The sequence below is a fragment of the Diorhabda carinulata genome, chromosome 1 (assembly GCF_026250575.1).
Source record: "Diorhabda carinulata isolate Delta chromosome 1, icDioCari1.1, whole genome shotgun sequence".
Lineage (NCBI taxonomy): Eukaryota > Metazoa > Arthropoda > Insecta > Coleoptera > Chrysomelidae > Diorhabda > Diorhabda carinulata.
The window spans coordinates 9,514,270-9,530,261 of record NC_079460.1 but is presented as its reverse complement, the minus strand read 5'-3'; the positions used below and the strand labels follow the sequence as shown (position 1 = coordinate 9,530,261).

The window sequence follows — 15,992 nt, the reverse complement described above, 5'->3', positions numbered from 1 at the left end:
TAGTGATTGCTACATGTATTTGATAAGAAAACAGGTTAAACAAATTGTTTATATTGTAGGACAAATGTTGTTTTAAATTTTTAAGAGAAATTCTTATTAAACCTAAAAATTAACTGTTAATGACATTATTCACTAACAGTTATTTTCACATAAAAGTAGATGGGCGTCTCGATTAAATAAAGTTCGATTAAAAGAGTTAGTTATTTGGCAAAAAGTAGGCTCGGTTCCTGTTTCAAATCATATAATCTCTTTCGCGGTTTAATTTGGAATATAGGACTTTACTATGGGTATCTAAGTCGGAAAAGAAAATTCTTATTAGAAAATAAGTGAATAATAATAAATCTTTATAAGCTGGAAATTATCGTACACCTTCGCCACTCTATGATCACTTGGATTTGTCGTATTAAGCTCTAGTATGACTGGTACTGTATTATTCCTCCTAAAATTATTTTTCACTTATTAGACCCACTGCTGAGGATTGATTACTATTCGTTAACAAAATTCCTTATTAGTTATATTCAATTGTTTATGAAGTAAAAACAAAATTATGGTATTTAATTTCAATTTCAATCCAGATATTTCAACTTCCTATGACATCTCAAAAATTTTTCTTATATTCGGAAAGCTTAGTATCACTTTTTAATGCAGTCGACAACAATATAGTTTTTTTAAGTTACATGACAATATGATCATAGCTTTACTTCGCTTTTGATTAAAAAACAATTATTCAAATTTGACTACTTTTTCTCGACTTAAATAGCTTCAAATAGTATCATTTCAAAAATATGGATGTATAGATCGATTAAACTGTATAAGGTGGATAGCCCTGATCATGGTAATAGTTAATCGAACTTTAGTAATAAAGAACTAAATATAAAAATGAGAAGTTGTATCCTTCATGGTTGGTTTCCTTTTAGCAGCCAACAGTATAGTTACTGCAACTCTCCAAAATGATGAATTTCTAAGACATGTTTCAATTCCAGGATAAGGAAAAAACACAAGTACTCAAATCGAATAAATTGGAGGGTTGAGAGAAATAAGAGGTTTGATTTAGGGAATTGCCTTACAGGGCATTGCAAAAATTATTTGTATCTTGTACTCTTAAGAAGCCATTTTCTCTATACACCTCATTCATCTTTTCAAAAGTCGCACTAGCGCTTCATTAAGTTTAACATGAAAGTTGATTAGATAATATTGCTCTAAATTCGGATGCTCCATTTTTAGAGCTATGAAACTGTAAAAAATAATCGGACAGCTATGCGAATTTGAAACTTGGAACAAGGAATTTCATGCATGTACACAATAAAAACTGGCCTGTTCTTGAAGCATTGGTTTATTATATATGACATTGCCATTCAGTCTTTATTATTAACAGCTAAGTATGCTGATCAAACCATATTCACGAAATAGGTTTAATGTATCTTAAGTCATTCAAACAACAGAGTATTGCCGTATTTTGATATTAAAGCGCTACTATGAATAAAAAAATATCTGTTTTCCGACACTTTCTCGTATGTCTGTTGTTCGTTTGCATTATTCCTTGTCGTTAGCCATTTGGCTGATGGACGATCTCACCAGATTATAGGGAAACCTGGTAAAAACTTCTCATTTTATATTAACTGAAACGTACAAACAGAAAAAGTCTACAATCAATTTGAAACATTTATATTTCAAACAGATGTGGTGAGGAACAGATAAAAAGTTGCAATAACGTTAATATCTATCAGCCATGAAAATATTCTCAATAAATAAGTCTTTGGGTTTCACTTATTATTTTCTAGGCATTGAGGACTGACCTGGCTCAATAACAGTAAATATTCCTATGAAGTTCTAATATCTCGGAAATATCGGAGATCTGATAGGTAAAAACCCATGAAATCACGCAACAAAACAAGTTGTCATCTAATGTATATGAAAAGTGAAAATGAAAAGTTAAAATGCACGATTTCTCCCTTTTTTAAAAGTCGTTATTAAATTGCATGATAAGATGTTTTAGGATTTGTTTTTAAATACAACTCTCCTACATTAGCTACTACATATATATACTATTGATGTAACACAAATGGTTAACATTCATTACTCATCACTAAAATAAAGTAAATCCAGCGTTAAAAACGTAAAGGGAGAATTAAAACGAATATGTATTACTTCCCCTTTCCGTTAATAGGGGGGCATATAAATATAAATACACAGATTTTATACATCTCTATTGGAAGAATCATTCAACGTTGTAGGATATCCTTCATTAAAGTCAATAAACACTCCCGGGCAAGTGCTAGTTTAAATAGTAATGTGATAGTGACTGTTCCCAAGACCAAAAATATATATTTGTTAATCAATTAGCTTTTTCTTGACTTTAAAAAGCATGTTAATCCTTCAATATACAAGGATATTGTAGACATTTTACTACTATACTTCTAAAACAGATTTTGATAGTGTTCATACTTCAGTGCAAGTGTTAGTCGTGAAGTGCTGACAAAAGGTTAGTGTGATTATAAAACTTTTTGTTGAAGCCTTTTCCTGGATTCAGTATGAAGACCTGTACGTTCGTTAGAGAAACATTGATTGCATAATAGATAACTTCACCTGAGTATTGAATCAAGGTAATATTAAAAAATATATTTGTATCACACAAAATATCGCAAAATACTCTAATATGTACATATCTCTTAAATTTGAGCATAAATACAAATTTGAAAATAGTTAAAAATAAGAATTATGTACACTGTACTGGTTTCAAATATTTTTTACTTTTTCAACAAATACACTACTGAAAAGTAGATTACTTTATCACAGTTTAAGACTTAAATGTAGGATCTCACAGAAAGAATATAATGGAAAAAAGGAGAGAGGAGACCAAATGAAACAGTGTTAAAAATGGTGCTGAACATGAACCAATAACAAATAGTTACGATCGGAAGGGCAAGCCTGCATGTTTCCATTGATTTTAGTCTACATTGAAAAATTTATAGTTAAAAATGTTCAGTTCATTTGGGAAATAGGAAATATTCAAAAACTACCTAAAAGATCACGTTTTTAAAAATTATCAAAAATGTGAAAAGGTATGAGAAGAAGATCCAAACAAAAAATTTAAAGACTAAAATTGTCTATTGAGTAGAATAAACGATTAAAATTTGTTTCTTGGCGTATGCGACAAAAATTTATAAAAAATCGAAAAATGACGAATTATGAACTTTTCTTTGAATAAAATCTTCAATATTTTTAAGAGATGATATCAGAGGGAAAATTAAGTGCTTAAACTAAGGGTCAATTGATTTTTCAACAGGTGAATGGGACAAGTAAAATATTTTATGGGGGTGACAATAATTTATCGTATAAAAGTTTCATGTAAAATTGTTTATAAAACGTAAATAAAAACTTAACAATTTACAACTTTTAACTAAATTTTAGAAAACTGTAGATATGATAAAAAATAGTCGAATTTCTCTTAATTTGTAAACTATTTAGCGTAAGGCTGAACAATAAATTTTGATAGTTTATAGGAAATATCGTGATTTTTTTTGCAAATACGTCAAAAGTAATTCAAGAAAGTTTGATAGAAAATTTTAGTTCCCCTTTTTCATATCTTCACGTTTTTGGAATATATTAAAAAAGGTGTTTTGAGGTTTGAGAACAGCCGGTCAACTGATATAATAGCTAGAAGAGTAATAGAATCAAGAAAAAAAAAATAGAAGGATTAGAAAAAATAGATTGATAAGCTAGTCAGTAGTAGTAGTAGGAGTAATACGTATGAAGTCTTTAGCAAAGGGCCATAGGCTCGATTAAATTTTTTAACAAGGACAGAAGGATGGGCGGAAGAGCACTAAGTCAAAAAATATCTCAAAGATAAAAATAATTGTAAAAGAGTCCTCATAAATACCATTTAACCTAATTCAATTATTCTATACTATGAAACACCACAATTTTGAATATGTAAATATGTACGTGGGTATGTATTGTCCATCGCTGTTAATTTACTACGGCTAAATTAATTTCGGGTAAGTATGTATATAAAAAAATTATAAATAGAACAACTACATAATGGAAAAATATTTGAGGACCATTTGAAGTCAATTTTACCCTTCGACGATTCCAAGTGTTTCTTGTTATTTAGATCCCATAGGTAATAGATAAACATTAAAATATGATACTTGTTCACACTTTTATTCATTTCTAGGGCTAGATTTAGAGGATAGTATCCAGTACTACAGGCCAAAGCCTCCACAAAAAAGGGTATCCCACAAAAGAGATCTAGAGAAAAAATCTTCGCACGACTAAACACTAGTAAACTATTTGGAAAGTTTCGATCGTTAACACTAAAATTTAAAAATCTACGTGGTTTCACAATAAATTATTTATTAAAACAATCGAGCGAAAAAAAAATTGTCCATTTTATTTCAAAATTATTTGTGGGCTGCCTGCACTCCTTTGTTGCCCAAAGACCTCCAGCTTCGTCTTTTTCCCATAAAATATGTCATATCGTATATTCCGTTAGTATTTTAATGTGAATACAATTGCGTATCACATCATAATCATTTAGTGAACTTCTTAAAGTATGTAATATATTTTTTAACTGAAGGGCTGTCAACTTACCCGCAGAATCACATTAACAATTTGAAAAACTACCTGTATATATATATATATATATATATATATATATATATATATATATATATATATATATATATAACTATTTAGAGTTTGACATGTAGACGTTTCAAGGAGTCTTTTTGGCACATAGAGATTTGTGGGATTAAAACAAAAATTGAAAACATTATTATATCTTATATTATCTCCACTTCCAATGTACGAGTAGGTATTTATTTAATCACAATAAAACCCTATAATTAATAAAAAATTTTGTAATTCTGTGATTTATATTTATGAAAGGAAATTCTTGCTAAGTACTTTTAGAAAGCGAAATTTATTTATATTTATTATGTTTCTCTCTAAATGCCACGTGAATTTTGAATATTAGAATATCGATCTAACCAATCAAACGTTCAACGTTAGGAAGGAAATTGTGAATGATTGTAAAAACATTTGTATCAATATGTAGGGGAGAAAAAAGGGAGTAACAAATAACATGAACAATTTGTCAATAAAATGTCACCGGCAATGCCAATATTTCGTTAAAGAGAATTGAAATAAATAAGATTTTTCTAACTATAAACTAAAGCTACATTACAATTACGACCCAGGATAGAAGACGATAATTCATATTTTTGAAAATAGATCGAACTACTATGGCATTTTTATATGGAAGATGAGCCATGTAATAATGCTGATAATAATCTTATACTGTCAGAATTTTCATAAAATAATATACTTTTTTAAGAGAAAATATGAGTATAATATACTTTAGGGCTCGTTGTTAATAAAATATATCTTTTTTTTTCAGCTGGAAGCTTATGTCATGAGCTGACTTCGAAAAAAATAATCCAAAAATGACGCAGCGGAAAGAAGAAAGTCAGGAATATGACGAAAACACACTTAAATTAAATCGTCATGAAGACATCGAACTTCCAACTCTCACAAATATCCCTAACCTTATAAACCAAATATCGTACTCCAAACAAACTACTCCTCAATGTCCAGAGCGAGGAACATGGAGTAGTAAATTAGATTTTATACTGTCAGTAGTAGGTTTAGCTATAGGTCTAGGTAACGTATGGAGATTCCCTTATTTATGTTACAAAAATGGAGGCGGTGCATTTTTGGTACCATACTTTATTACCTTAATCCTTGCCGGTATTCCCATGTTTTTTATGGAATTGGCACTTGGACAGATGTTAACGATAGGAGGTTTAGGAGTCTTTAAAATTGCACCAATATTCAAAGGTATATAAACTAGAAATTAGGTTTTTCCATACATTTCAAACTGAATTTATCAATATAATTATTTATGTATAATTCATATCGATTATCTTTTACCATGATTTCGTGTCTGCAGAATTTCTGAGACTTCTAAGCTAAAAACTAAACCATAACACATGATATTTCGACGTGGCAATGTCAAAGCTATACGGTGGAAGCAGCATCAAATTTCCCAATCAAACTTTCTCAATTTTTGATGGGTTAGTAAATATGTATATGTGGGGTCTTATTTTATTGTAATGGAACACAATGTCTTTCTCATCGACTTTTCTGGCCGTTTTTATTTCGAGCGCCTACTTGAATCGCAACATTGTGTTTCAAAGTATTAGGAAGTATCCTTCTCGAATTTCTATTTATTATTGGTTTTATTGGTATTACTTACGATATGAAAATTTATCATTAAGGGTGAGCAAAATTATTTCTACTCCACGTATTATATAGATGACACAAAAAATATATCAAAATTTTGAGACTGTGTGGCTGCAATATAAAATTATTAGGCTATACTGTAGGAACTTTGCTAGAGTATCTTTTTAACTAACTCAAAACTAAATGGAATTACATGAGAATAAACACATATTTCAATTAACACCGTAAGATGCCGATAACGATATTTTCACTTGAACTAAGTGATATCTGTCTTGGCAAACCCTCCACTGTCTGGGAGATGCATAAACGAAGAACGGAGATCACACTGCAGTAAATGTGATATTAGATTCGTATGCACACTCCGAGGAGAAATTTTAGCAATATTTCAAACACAAAATTCTGAAAATAAGATAGATAGATATTTTCATTTTTGCAACTAACATATTTTTAAAACTTAATAACTAAAAGATGTGTTGTATTAGTTTAGCCTTCCTCTTAAAGCATTTGGATATTGAAATTTTTTTCTGTAATGAAAATACGAATTTATAGATACTTATAATTTAAACACCATTTATCTAAAGATTTTTCCTTATCTAGCAGAAAAATTGTTTTTTAAATGATTTAATATGAGTTGTGCATTGGGACTTAATTTTTGAACGTTTCGTCTGACAATAGGGTGTTTATTTGTAGGGTAAACAGAGAGAAGAGTATTTTATATGGGAGAAAAGTTGAAATAGTATCCAGCTCTATAATATAAATAACAGTTCAACGACGTTCCAGAATGTCACTCTTGTAGGCAAAGTGTATGGTATGAATGTAGTAGTTGCGGATGAATTGAAGTATGCTGAGCTGGAAAAATTTAATATTATAGTTCATTAGATCCGGGAAATTCCATCAAATTCCTTCGTACAAAAGTGTGAAAAGTTATCCAGAGCATATATAATATTTGACGCATCTTTTAAAATTTATCCTGATGCTAATGTGACAACACCTTCATTTGAAGCCTTTCCACGAACACTTGTCACATACAGAGGATGTTTTCCTTCTTTCTACCATTCATACTTGCTACATAATAATTATGAAAAATATAGAAGAATTGACATATGAAAATACCTAATATTGATTCTAACGAATAGAAGCAAAATAAGGAAAAAAATAAATTTTATAATTGAAAACGTTGATTTTTTTAATTTTTTTTAGGTATAGGATATGCAGCTGCTGTGATGTCATGTTGGATGAATATTTATTACATTGTAATTTTAGCATGGGCAATATTCTATTTTTTCATGTCATTACGAGCAGGTGAGTTTCATATTAAAAAAATCACTTATTAGATTCAATTAAATCTTGGATAACAGTAAAATAAAAAGAGGTGGAAGGTATCCTAAATAGTTTCGAATATATCGATATACCCATTGACGCAATTTTTCACTTTTCAGATGTTCCATGGAGAACGTGTAATAATTATTGGAATACGCGATTTTGTATTAATCCTTATGACCGGAAAGGACTCAGCTGCTGGGAAACATATAATGCTAACAACACTTTAACGAAAGTATGTCAAATCAGCTCCTACAACATATCGGTTTCTGAGCTCACGGATCCTGTAAAGGAGTTTTGGGAGTAAGTTTACATCTTATTTCTAACAATTTTTTTTAAAAAAACTTTATTGATGAATCTATAAATATAGAATTTCAAAAAGGATCTTTCTGAAATAATATTATCTGTGTTTAAAATTTCGGACATAAAAATAGTGTTATTATGAACGAAAGATTGCAAGAATGTTTGACTAATTTAATCCAAGTGCTTCTATATAACTATAATCTACAAAAAAAGTCTATACGAAGCTATAAAATGGAGAGGAGTAGTCTTTGGATCCTTGCTTAGTTATATAGACTTTTTAATGAAGATTTCTAATTTCAATGACCATTTCAAAATTTCAAAACTCATACTTAATAATTTTTAGTTTTATATATACTACAATCTTCAAACATAAATGGTATGTTTAGATATCACAGACGTTTCCATATGATCTTTCCGGAGCAGTGATTACCAATTACCAGTGATTAATATAGTATTACATATATATATATATATATATATATATATATATATATATATATATATATATATATATATATATATAGTACGTTAATAATATTATGAACTAAACTTTACACCGCCTAGTATCTTATATGAGCTGAATACAAAGTGTTACCAAGATAATATCAAATCACCCTGTATTTAATTTGCAGTATGAATAGTAACAATATATAGATGAATTATGATGATACAATTGTATTGCTTTTGCCGTAATTTTATACTGATGTAAACAGTGTGTTCAGTATGAATATTAACTAACGCTTCTAGAAATTCCCACTTAGTTGCTTTAATATTGCCTAAAATGTATAGGACGATCGAAGGTGCATCCACCAAAATTGGAAATTTCTTTCTATTATTTAGTCATCGACCAAGTTGAAAGTGGGTATAAATATATTTCACATAGGCAAAGATATTGTGGGACCAAATTGCTATTGCTTGGACCAATTGTTTGAAGAATTTGATTCAAATTTTTTTTTATTTTAGACGGAGAGTTCTTCAGATAAGCGAAGGGATAGAGCATGTTGGTTCCATTAGATGGGAACTGGCTGGTACCCTGTTGTTGGTTTGGATATTGTGTTATTTTTGCATATGGAAAGGTGTAAAATGGACGGGCAAAGTTGTGTACTTTACGGCACTATTTCCTTATGTACTTCTTAGTATATTATTAATACGAGGAATCACCTTGCCAGGAGCCATGGAAGGAATTCGGTTTTATGTAATGCCCAATTTGTCTAAATTAACTGATTCGCAAGTGTGGATTGACGCTGTCACTCAAATTTTTTTCTCGTATGGCTTAGGTTTAGGTACTTTGGTCGCCCTAGGCAGTTACAATAAATTTACTAATAACGTTTACAAGTAAGTACTTTATGTGACGTTGCTTTCTCTCCTTTCTAGCAAGGATCAAAATATTTTTATATTTACGACCTTATTCCTTACTATTTACTCAACAGATTTGCAAAAATAACACGCTTATAGAAATTGAAGATATCAAAAAATGAAACTAGTATGCCTGAAATAGGAGTATAGACAATGGACTAAATATAGTCTATACGCTGAATCTTTTCTGATACTTGACCGATACGTCATCAACTATATGCATCAGACAGTTGACGTAAACATTCTGACTAATTTTCCTAGAGTCGAAATTTTTGGATATCTAGAAATGAATACAACAAAGTTGAATTTGCGATAAAAGCAACTATTAGTATATATATTAATAGTACACATTTCAAAAGTTTCTTCGAAACATTGTGAGGACTATGGTATTAAATTTCAATAGAAAATCTTGGCAAAAACTTGTTTCACTAACAACAAGAGATGAATGAAGGGAAAGCTAAAGAGAAAATAATAATATAACAGCCTTCATAAGCCATCAGGCTGCAAAGATAAATTACTGTAGACAATTAAATTTGGAGAAGTTTCAACTAGTTATCCAAACATGCTACGTAGTGTTATAATTCAAACTTGGAAGAAAAATGAAAAACCACAAATTTATGTTTCGAAAACAATAATTCTGCTATCTATATCTGGACTTTGGTTGGTAGGCTGAATACAATAGATGCAAAGATGCAATAGTTATTCATATCTCTTGAAGCTCTAAATTGTCCTGAGTGGCTAATGTGAAAAAGGCTCACATTGTACCTACTGATGACGAAAACGTTTTACAAAAATCATCAAGGGATCTTCTTCTTAATTGTATACTTGTAAACACCAATAAAATATTAAGTAGCTCTGAATTATTACGTACTTTTTCTGTTTTTCAGTGTTTTTTGTATATCCAACTAATATTATTATTTTCATGTTATAGAGATGCTTTAATTGTATGTACAGTAAATTCCAGTACAAGTATGTTTGCTGGATTCGTTATATTTTCGGTAGTAGGCTTCATGGCCCATGAGCAACAGAGACCTGTAGCTGATGTTGCTGCTTCAGGTAACTATTTTATAGTAAATGTATGAACAATTTAGAAAATAAAAGTGTATTTGATTCAATTCGACCATAAATGATTTGTTTTAGGGCCGGGGCTTGCATTTTTGGCATACCCAAGTGCTGTTTTACAATTGCCAGGATCCCCCTTATGGGCTTGTTTATTTTTCTTTATGATTCTTTTAATTGGTTTAGATTCTCAATTCTGTACGATGGAAGGTTTCGTAACAGCTATTGTTGATGAGTGGCCTGGTTTACTGAGGAAAAGGAAGGAAATATTTATAGCCATAGTGTGCTTTCTGTCATACATAGTGGGCTTATCATGCATTTCACAGGTATAGAATAATCTTTTCTTTTTCATTTACTTACTATTATAAATGCTTGTTAATTAAATTGTTAGAAGCAACTGTACAAGATGCCATTTTGTTAACCCACTATGGAAACTTCAAAAATACGACTTTTAATCAACTTTTCATATAATATTGCGGTTTTACTTGTTTCCTTATGAGGTTCTCGAAAGAAAAATCAAGTATTCACTATTTTGAAAAAGTAGACGAAAAACCAACGTCTATTGTTTGTATATTTGAAAAATGAAAGCAAATATTTTCAGCAAAAATTGTTAATGTATTTATCATATGTTATTTTATTCAGCATAGAACAACATAGATCCAGCTCTTTGAAGGGCAGTATTCTAGCTTTTTCTGTTTACTACAACAACAACTACATTTTTTTGTAATTTTATTCCATGGAAAGTCATTTTACTTTATCCAGTTACATTGTGTGCAGTAATAACCTCAATATTTTTTAGTTAGTCAAAAAAATGTTGCCATCGGCACAAACATAGCTTTTGTGTGTCCAACTATACTTTTCTTCTGATCAAGTAGATCAGTATTTTGTACTTTATGTGTGACAATTACGCACATTTATTATTTTATTCGTAAATATATCTATTTTAGGGTATTCTAGCTTCTACATTATCCCATAAGGGATGTATTAAAACAATTCATTAAGGCATTGTATGTGTTACAACTCAGACCAAAGATTTGTTAGCAAGCTTTAAAATATGTATGTAGATCCTTGATATTATATTGATTCCAAAATATATTTTAGGGAGGAATGTACGTTTTCCAAATATTGGATTCTTATGCTGTAAGCGGATTTTGTCTTCTGTTTTTAATATTTTTTGAATGTATAGCAATTTCATGGGCATTTGGTGTCAACAAATTTTATGACGGAATAAAAGAAATGATCGGATATTATCCCATAAGTTGGTGGAAATTTTGTTGGACTATTGCGACTCCCTTCATTTGTGTGGTAAGGCAATTTAAGTAAAAGTTAGTAGATTCTTATACACTAATTGACACTAAACAATCACTGTTTAAAAAATTAAGAGTATTAATAGTTTGTATTATTAATATTAATTAATAGAATTATTTTTCCTGTTGTCTCAAAATCCAGTTTTTTACAGCGCTTTCGCCATAATTTTACTCTCCATTAATATTGTAACTAAGATAAAAATGTTTTTTACAAATATAATGAATTTAAATAATTTATTCCCAAGCAGTTTCACAAAATGGAATATTTACAGGGAGGACAATATGTTAAACGCACTTGATTATTTTTGATACACATTTATCATTGCATGATATTATTTATTAAACAACCATTACGGCAGTATTAAATTTTGAAAGTGAGAAGCGTATATTTTCAATCGTTATTTTATTCGAATACAACTGCATAACAAAAAAAATAGCCCACAAATCGAAGACAACGAAAATTCATTCAAATTGAAATATCCGTAAGTCTGTTAACGTTTGGTGTGGCATTAATTATAATTTGTGGGGTCCACATTTATTGACATAGAAATATATTTAGAAAAGATACTGCTTGGTATAGTACAGCTTTTGGAGCCACTTTTTTCTGCTTAATAATTGGGCAAATAATTTGGCTACAGGTCAGAGTGCCTCTGTACAGTTTTCGAAGTTCGAGAACATTTAAGTGGACAATTTGATTAATGAATTGGTTATCAATAAGAATCATAATAATGCTTCCCCAAATATAAGACACACAGTCTTTGAAATATATTGCAATTTTTGTATATCTTTTTTCATTTCTTTATAACAATTACAGTAGGGGTGAATTTATAGTGAAAAACTCTGTACTTTGACCCCGCGCTAAACTTTTATCAAATTCATTTATTTTATGTTTCTTCATTATAGAGTGTTTTCGTATTCAATTTGGTACAGTGGGCTCCAGTGAAATATTTAAATTATGAATTTCCCTTATGGGCACATTTATTTGGCTGGGTAACAGCGTTAACATCGATGCTGTGCATTCCTGGATACATGGTTTACATTTGGATGATAACTCCTGGAGATACACAAGATGTAAGTATTGTCAACTACAGAGCGGAGTTGTTATTTGGTTCTTAGTATTAAATATAAAAAAATTACTTAGAATGTGATTAAATTCACAGTTTAGATACAAAACCTATAATTATAGTTAAGCTCAATGTTTTTCTTTAACTTGTGGTTAGATTAGCTTTTCTAAATAGCAATGTATGGTAACGCTTTTATTACCTTTACTTTTATTTATGTATAATTTCATAAATTCTTATCATGTTCTCAGTCATTTTCATCAAAATTTTTGAGTTCGATTTTTTATCCATTTTAAACGATCAAACCAAACGAGAGAAAAAATGAATACAAACATTTCACGATTACAAAAATCTACCATCCAAAAGATGGTGTTGATGTTTCTCTAGGTTCTCGGGCGTTTGGTGCAGGACAAGCTTAAGTAGTAGTATTTACGGTCCTTAGATAGTATGCGATCAGAAGTACTTGATTGCTCAAAAATAATGGACAGTCTCTTGTAAAAGCAAAATGATTCATAAGACGACGTGATTTTCGAGTTGTATATGATTAAACAATGGTTGAAAACAATGAAAAACACGCTTTTTTAGTTAATCAAATTCAAAAGTAGGAAATTTTTTATATCAAATGACTGACAAGAAAATTACTTTCACTGTGCTCAATATTAATCTGCAGTAATTATTAGGTAATAGTTACAATGAGAAATGTGGAGTTGAAAAATATCGCAAAAATCACTCCACCCTTTTAGCATAGTGGCTCACTTGATTTTTATATTGAGAATTAATTTACTGTTAAGCTTGTGGAATTTATGACCACTTTAATCGTTCAAATGACTAGACTACGAGGATGGTCCTAGAAGTACTTGGCCCAACAAAGAAAATACAGAAATTTTGGAAAAAAATATATTTGTTTCTTAACGTGCTCTCCTTATAGCTCCATACACTCCTCCTAGCGATGTTCAAAAGTTCGACACCCGTTTTATAATAAGAATCGTCAAGCTCTTCAAAGTAGGCATTGTTGGAAAATCTTTGACTACCGAGCCATTGTTTCTGGGAACAGAAAATAATACGTTGGGGCTAAATCTGGCGTATAGTGTGCATGAGGTAGTAATTAAATTTTAATTAATTAATTTTGGCAATTGCAATAGCGGATGTGTGAGCTGGTGCATTGTCTTGATGAAACAACACTTTCTTCTTAGCCAAATGCGGCCGTTTTTGCTTGATTTCTTTGCTCAATCATTGCAATAGGTTCCCATAATACTAACTGTTGATAATTTTTCATTCTTCAAGATAGTCAATGGTAATTATCTCAAGCGCATCCCAAAAAACCGACGCCATGAACTTGCCTGCAGATGGAATAGTCTTTGCCTTCTTTGGAGTCGGTTCTCCCTTTTCAGTCCATTATTTTGATTGTTCTTTAGTTTCGTGTGTGAAGTTATGAAACGGCGCAAAACTGCGGCTTTATTTCTGTGAAACATTGACAACCACCTATGGAAACATCTTCACGACATGTTTTTGTTTCATTCTGAGCAAACGCGGCACCCATCATGCGCACAGCTTTCTCATGTCAAAATTTTCTGTTAATATACGATATACCGCACTGTTTGAAATGCCTACTATGTCGCTCGCGCATTTTCAGTCGACTATAAGATTGTGCTTTTTCGAGCAACTATCGCCATCTCTAAGTCAGGCCAGCTACTTCTGGGAAAATAGAAAATTTGGAAATATTTTTAATGAAATGTAGGATGTAAATAACTTTACATCCTACTCTTTTATTTTCATTCACAAGCCTATTATACATCTTCATCTTTATTGTAATTATACAAAATGAACGAATAATACGATAGCTTCATATACTCCATCTATGATTGGTTGGTATTTTTCGAATCCATTTTTTTTTCAGAAAATACGGCTGTTGGTTAGAATTGACGACGATGTCCAGGCAGTCCGAGCTAAAATGCATCACAATACAAGCCATAGTGTATAAGAGACTACAATTTTCATTAGAAACTATTTAACTTATAGGGGTGTCAAAACATTTGTAAATTGTGTTCTTGATTCTTACATTTTCAATATACTTCTAGTTGTTTGTATATAGTGTATAGTGAAAGGCAAACGGTAAAAAATGTATATAACATCAATATTAAAAAATGTATTTTAATTATAAGTTTGCAAAAGTATTGTAGAATATATCATTTATTAAGATCTCGGATATATTATGAAATATTGACAGAGAACATTGTGACGTTGACTTGATTTCCAATTCCATAGTATATATTTGTTTGTTGTAGTAATCATTGAATACAAGCAATGATTCATGCAAACAGATATTTACCGACATATTTTTTAATGCTTTTTCGCAAGAAAAAAAGAGTTTTTACTACACATTTTCAATAAATGAATGAATTGTTGATGCTAACGAAAAAATTTACCTGAAGTTATTGCTTCATTAAAAGTATCTACATATTTTCTTCCACATTGATTTTTTAAGAAAAATATTCATTTCAAAAACAAAAGAAAAACGTTCCCATTAGTGATATTAAAGTTTGTTGTTAACTTCCTAATATTTTAAATATTGTTTATTTCTTTTTTTTACTCCACTTTTCATTGTTTGGTTATTTTTTGGTAAAATGGCCGAGAGATAAGTACACTTTCGGCATTTATTGAATTTCCATTAGAACTATGTTATTTGTAATAATATTTGGTCTAAATTACTGCCCAAAAAACGCCACAAATAACGTTAACCACTCATCAGTTGATAAAGATAATCTTCAAAGATATTCTAAACTAAACTAAAGGTCAATCTATAATTTTATTATGCTTGATTTTTTCAAATTTTGAAAGTTTTTTCTGATTACAAATTCTGAACAAATGCCGGGTTGAAATAGGATATCTCAGAAACCGTTATATATTGAATTCCACATTAAAAAGACTAATAAATTTGAAAGAACCGTTTTAAGTTGGAAAAAATTAATAGAATTGCGTCCAGAACAATCGGAAGATTGATCAAATCTAAAAAATAGAAGTTACTAAGAATATAAGTGAAAATTCCATCTGTATAGAATGCATTATACCTACTTTTCTTTAATAAAAATAATAAACATCTCATTAAAATCAGACTTCGAAATTCACTTAATGCAAGCAATTGAAATTTTATTTACTATAATCTCAAATATGTAGATAATGAAGATATAACTGTGGAATATTTTCTATTTTCTGTAGCTTATTGTTTATTTTACAACATAGAAAATTTTAGCAGCTTTTTTACGTTAATCACATTAACTAGTCAATGCACAAATAATGTCATGAAGTGAATAATTTTGTTAAATAAATGTGAAAAAAATGA

General features: G+C 30.0%; 1 protein-coding gene across 1 annotated transcript; it reads left to right on the top strand.

Annotated features, from left to right (window-relative positions):
• The first annotated feature begins 2,202 nt into the window (after positions 1-2,202).
• Positions 2,203-15,992, top strand: LOC130892745 (sodium- and chloride-dependent GABA transporter 1). Its single transcript, XM_057798323.1, has 10 exons — positions 2,203-2,603; positions 5,402-5,841; positions 7,447-7,548; positions 7,686-7,869; positions 8,833-9,204; positions 10,157-10,281; positions 10,366-10,610; positions 11,386-11,589; positions 12,495-12,662; positions 14,550-15,992. Exons 2-10 carry the CDS (start codon positions 5,448-5,450, stop codon positions 14,631-14,633), a joined length of 1,878 nt encoding a protein of 625 aa, XP_057654306.1. The 5' UTR covers positions 2,203-2,603; positions 5,402-5,447; the 3' UTR covers positions 14,634-15,992.

Excerpts from the sequence above, each read along its gene's own strand:
- LOC130892745 (XM_057798323.1), top strand. The coding sequence starts at position 5,448 with ATGACGCAGCGGAAAGAAGAAAGTCAGGAATATGACGAAAACACACTT. Across the intron at positions 9,205-10,156 it reads TTTACTAATAACGTTTACAA|AGATGCTTTAATTGTATGTA; the intron begins GTAAGTACTTTA and ends TTCATGTTATAG. Across the intron at positions 10,611-11,385 it reads GCTTATCATGCATTTCACAG|GGAGGAATGTACGTTTTCCA; the intron begins GTATAGAATAAT and ends AATATATTTTAG.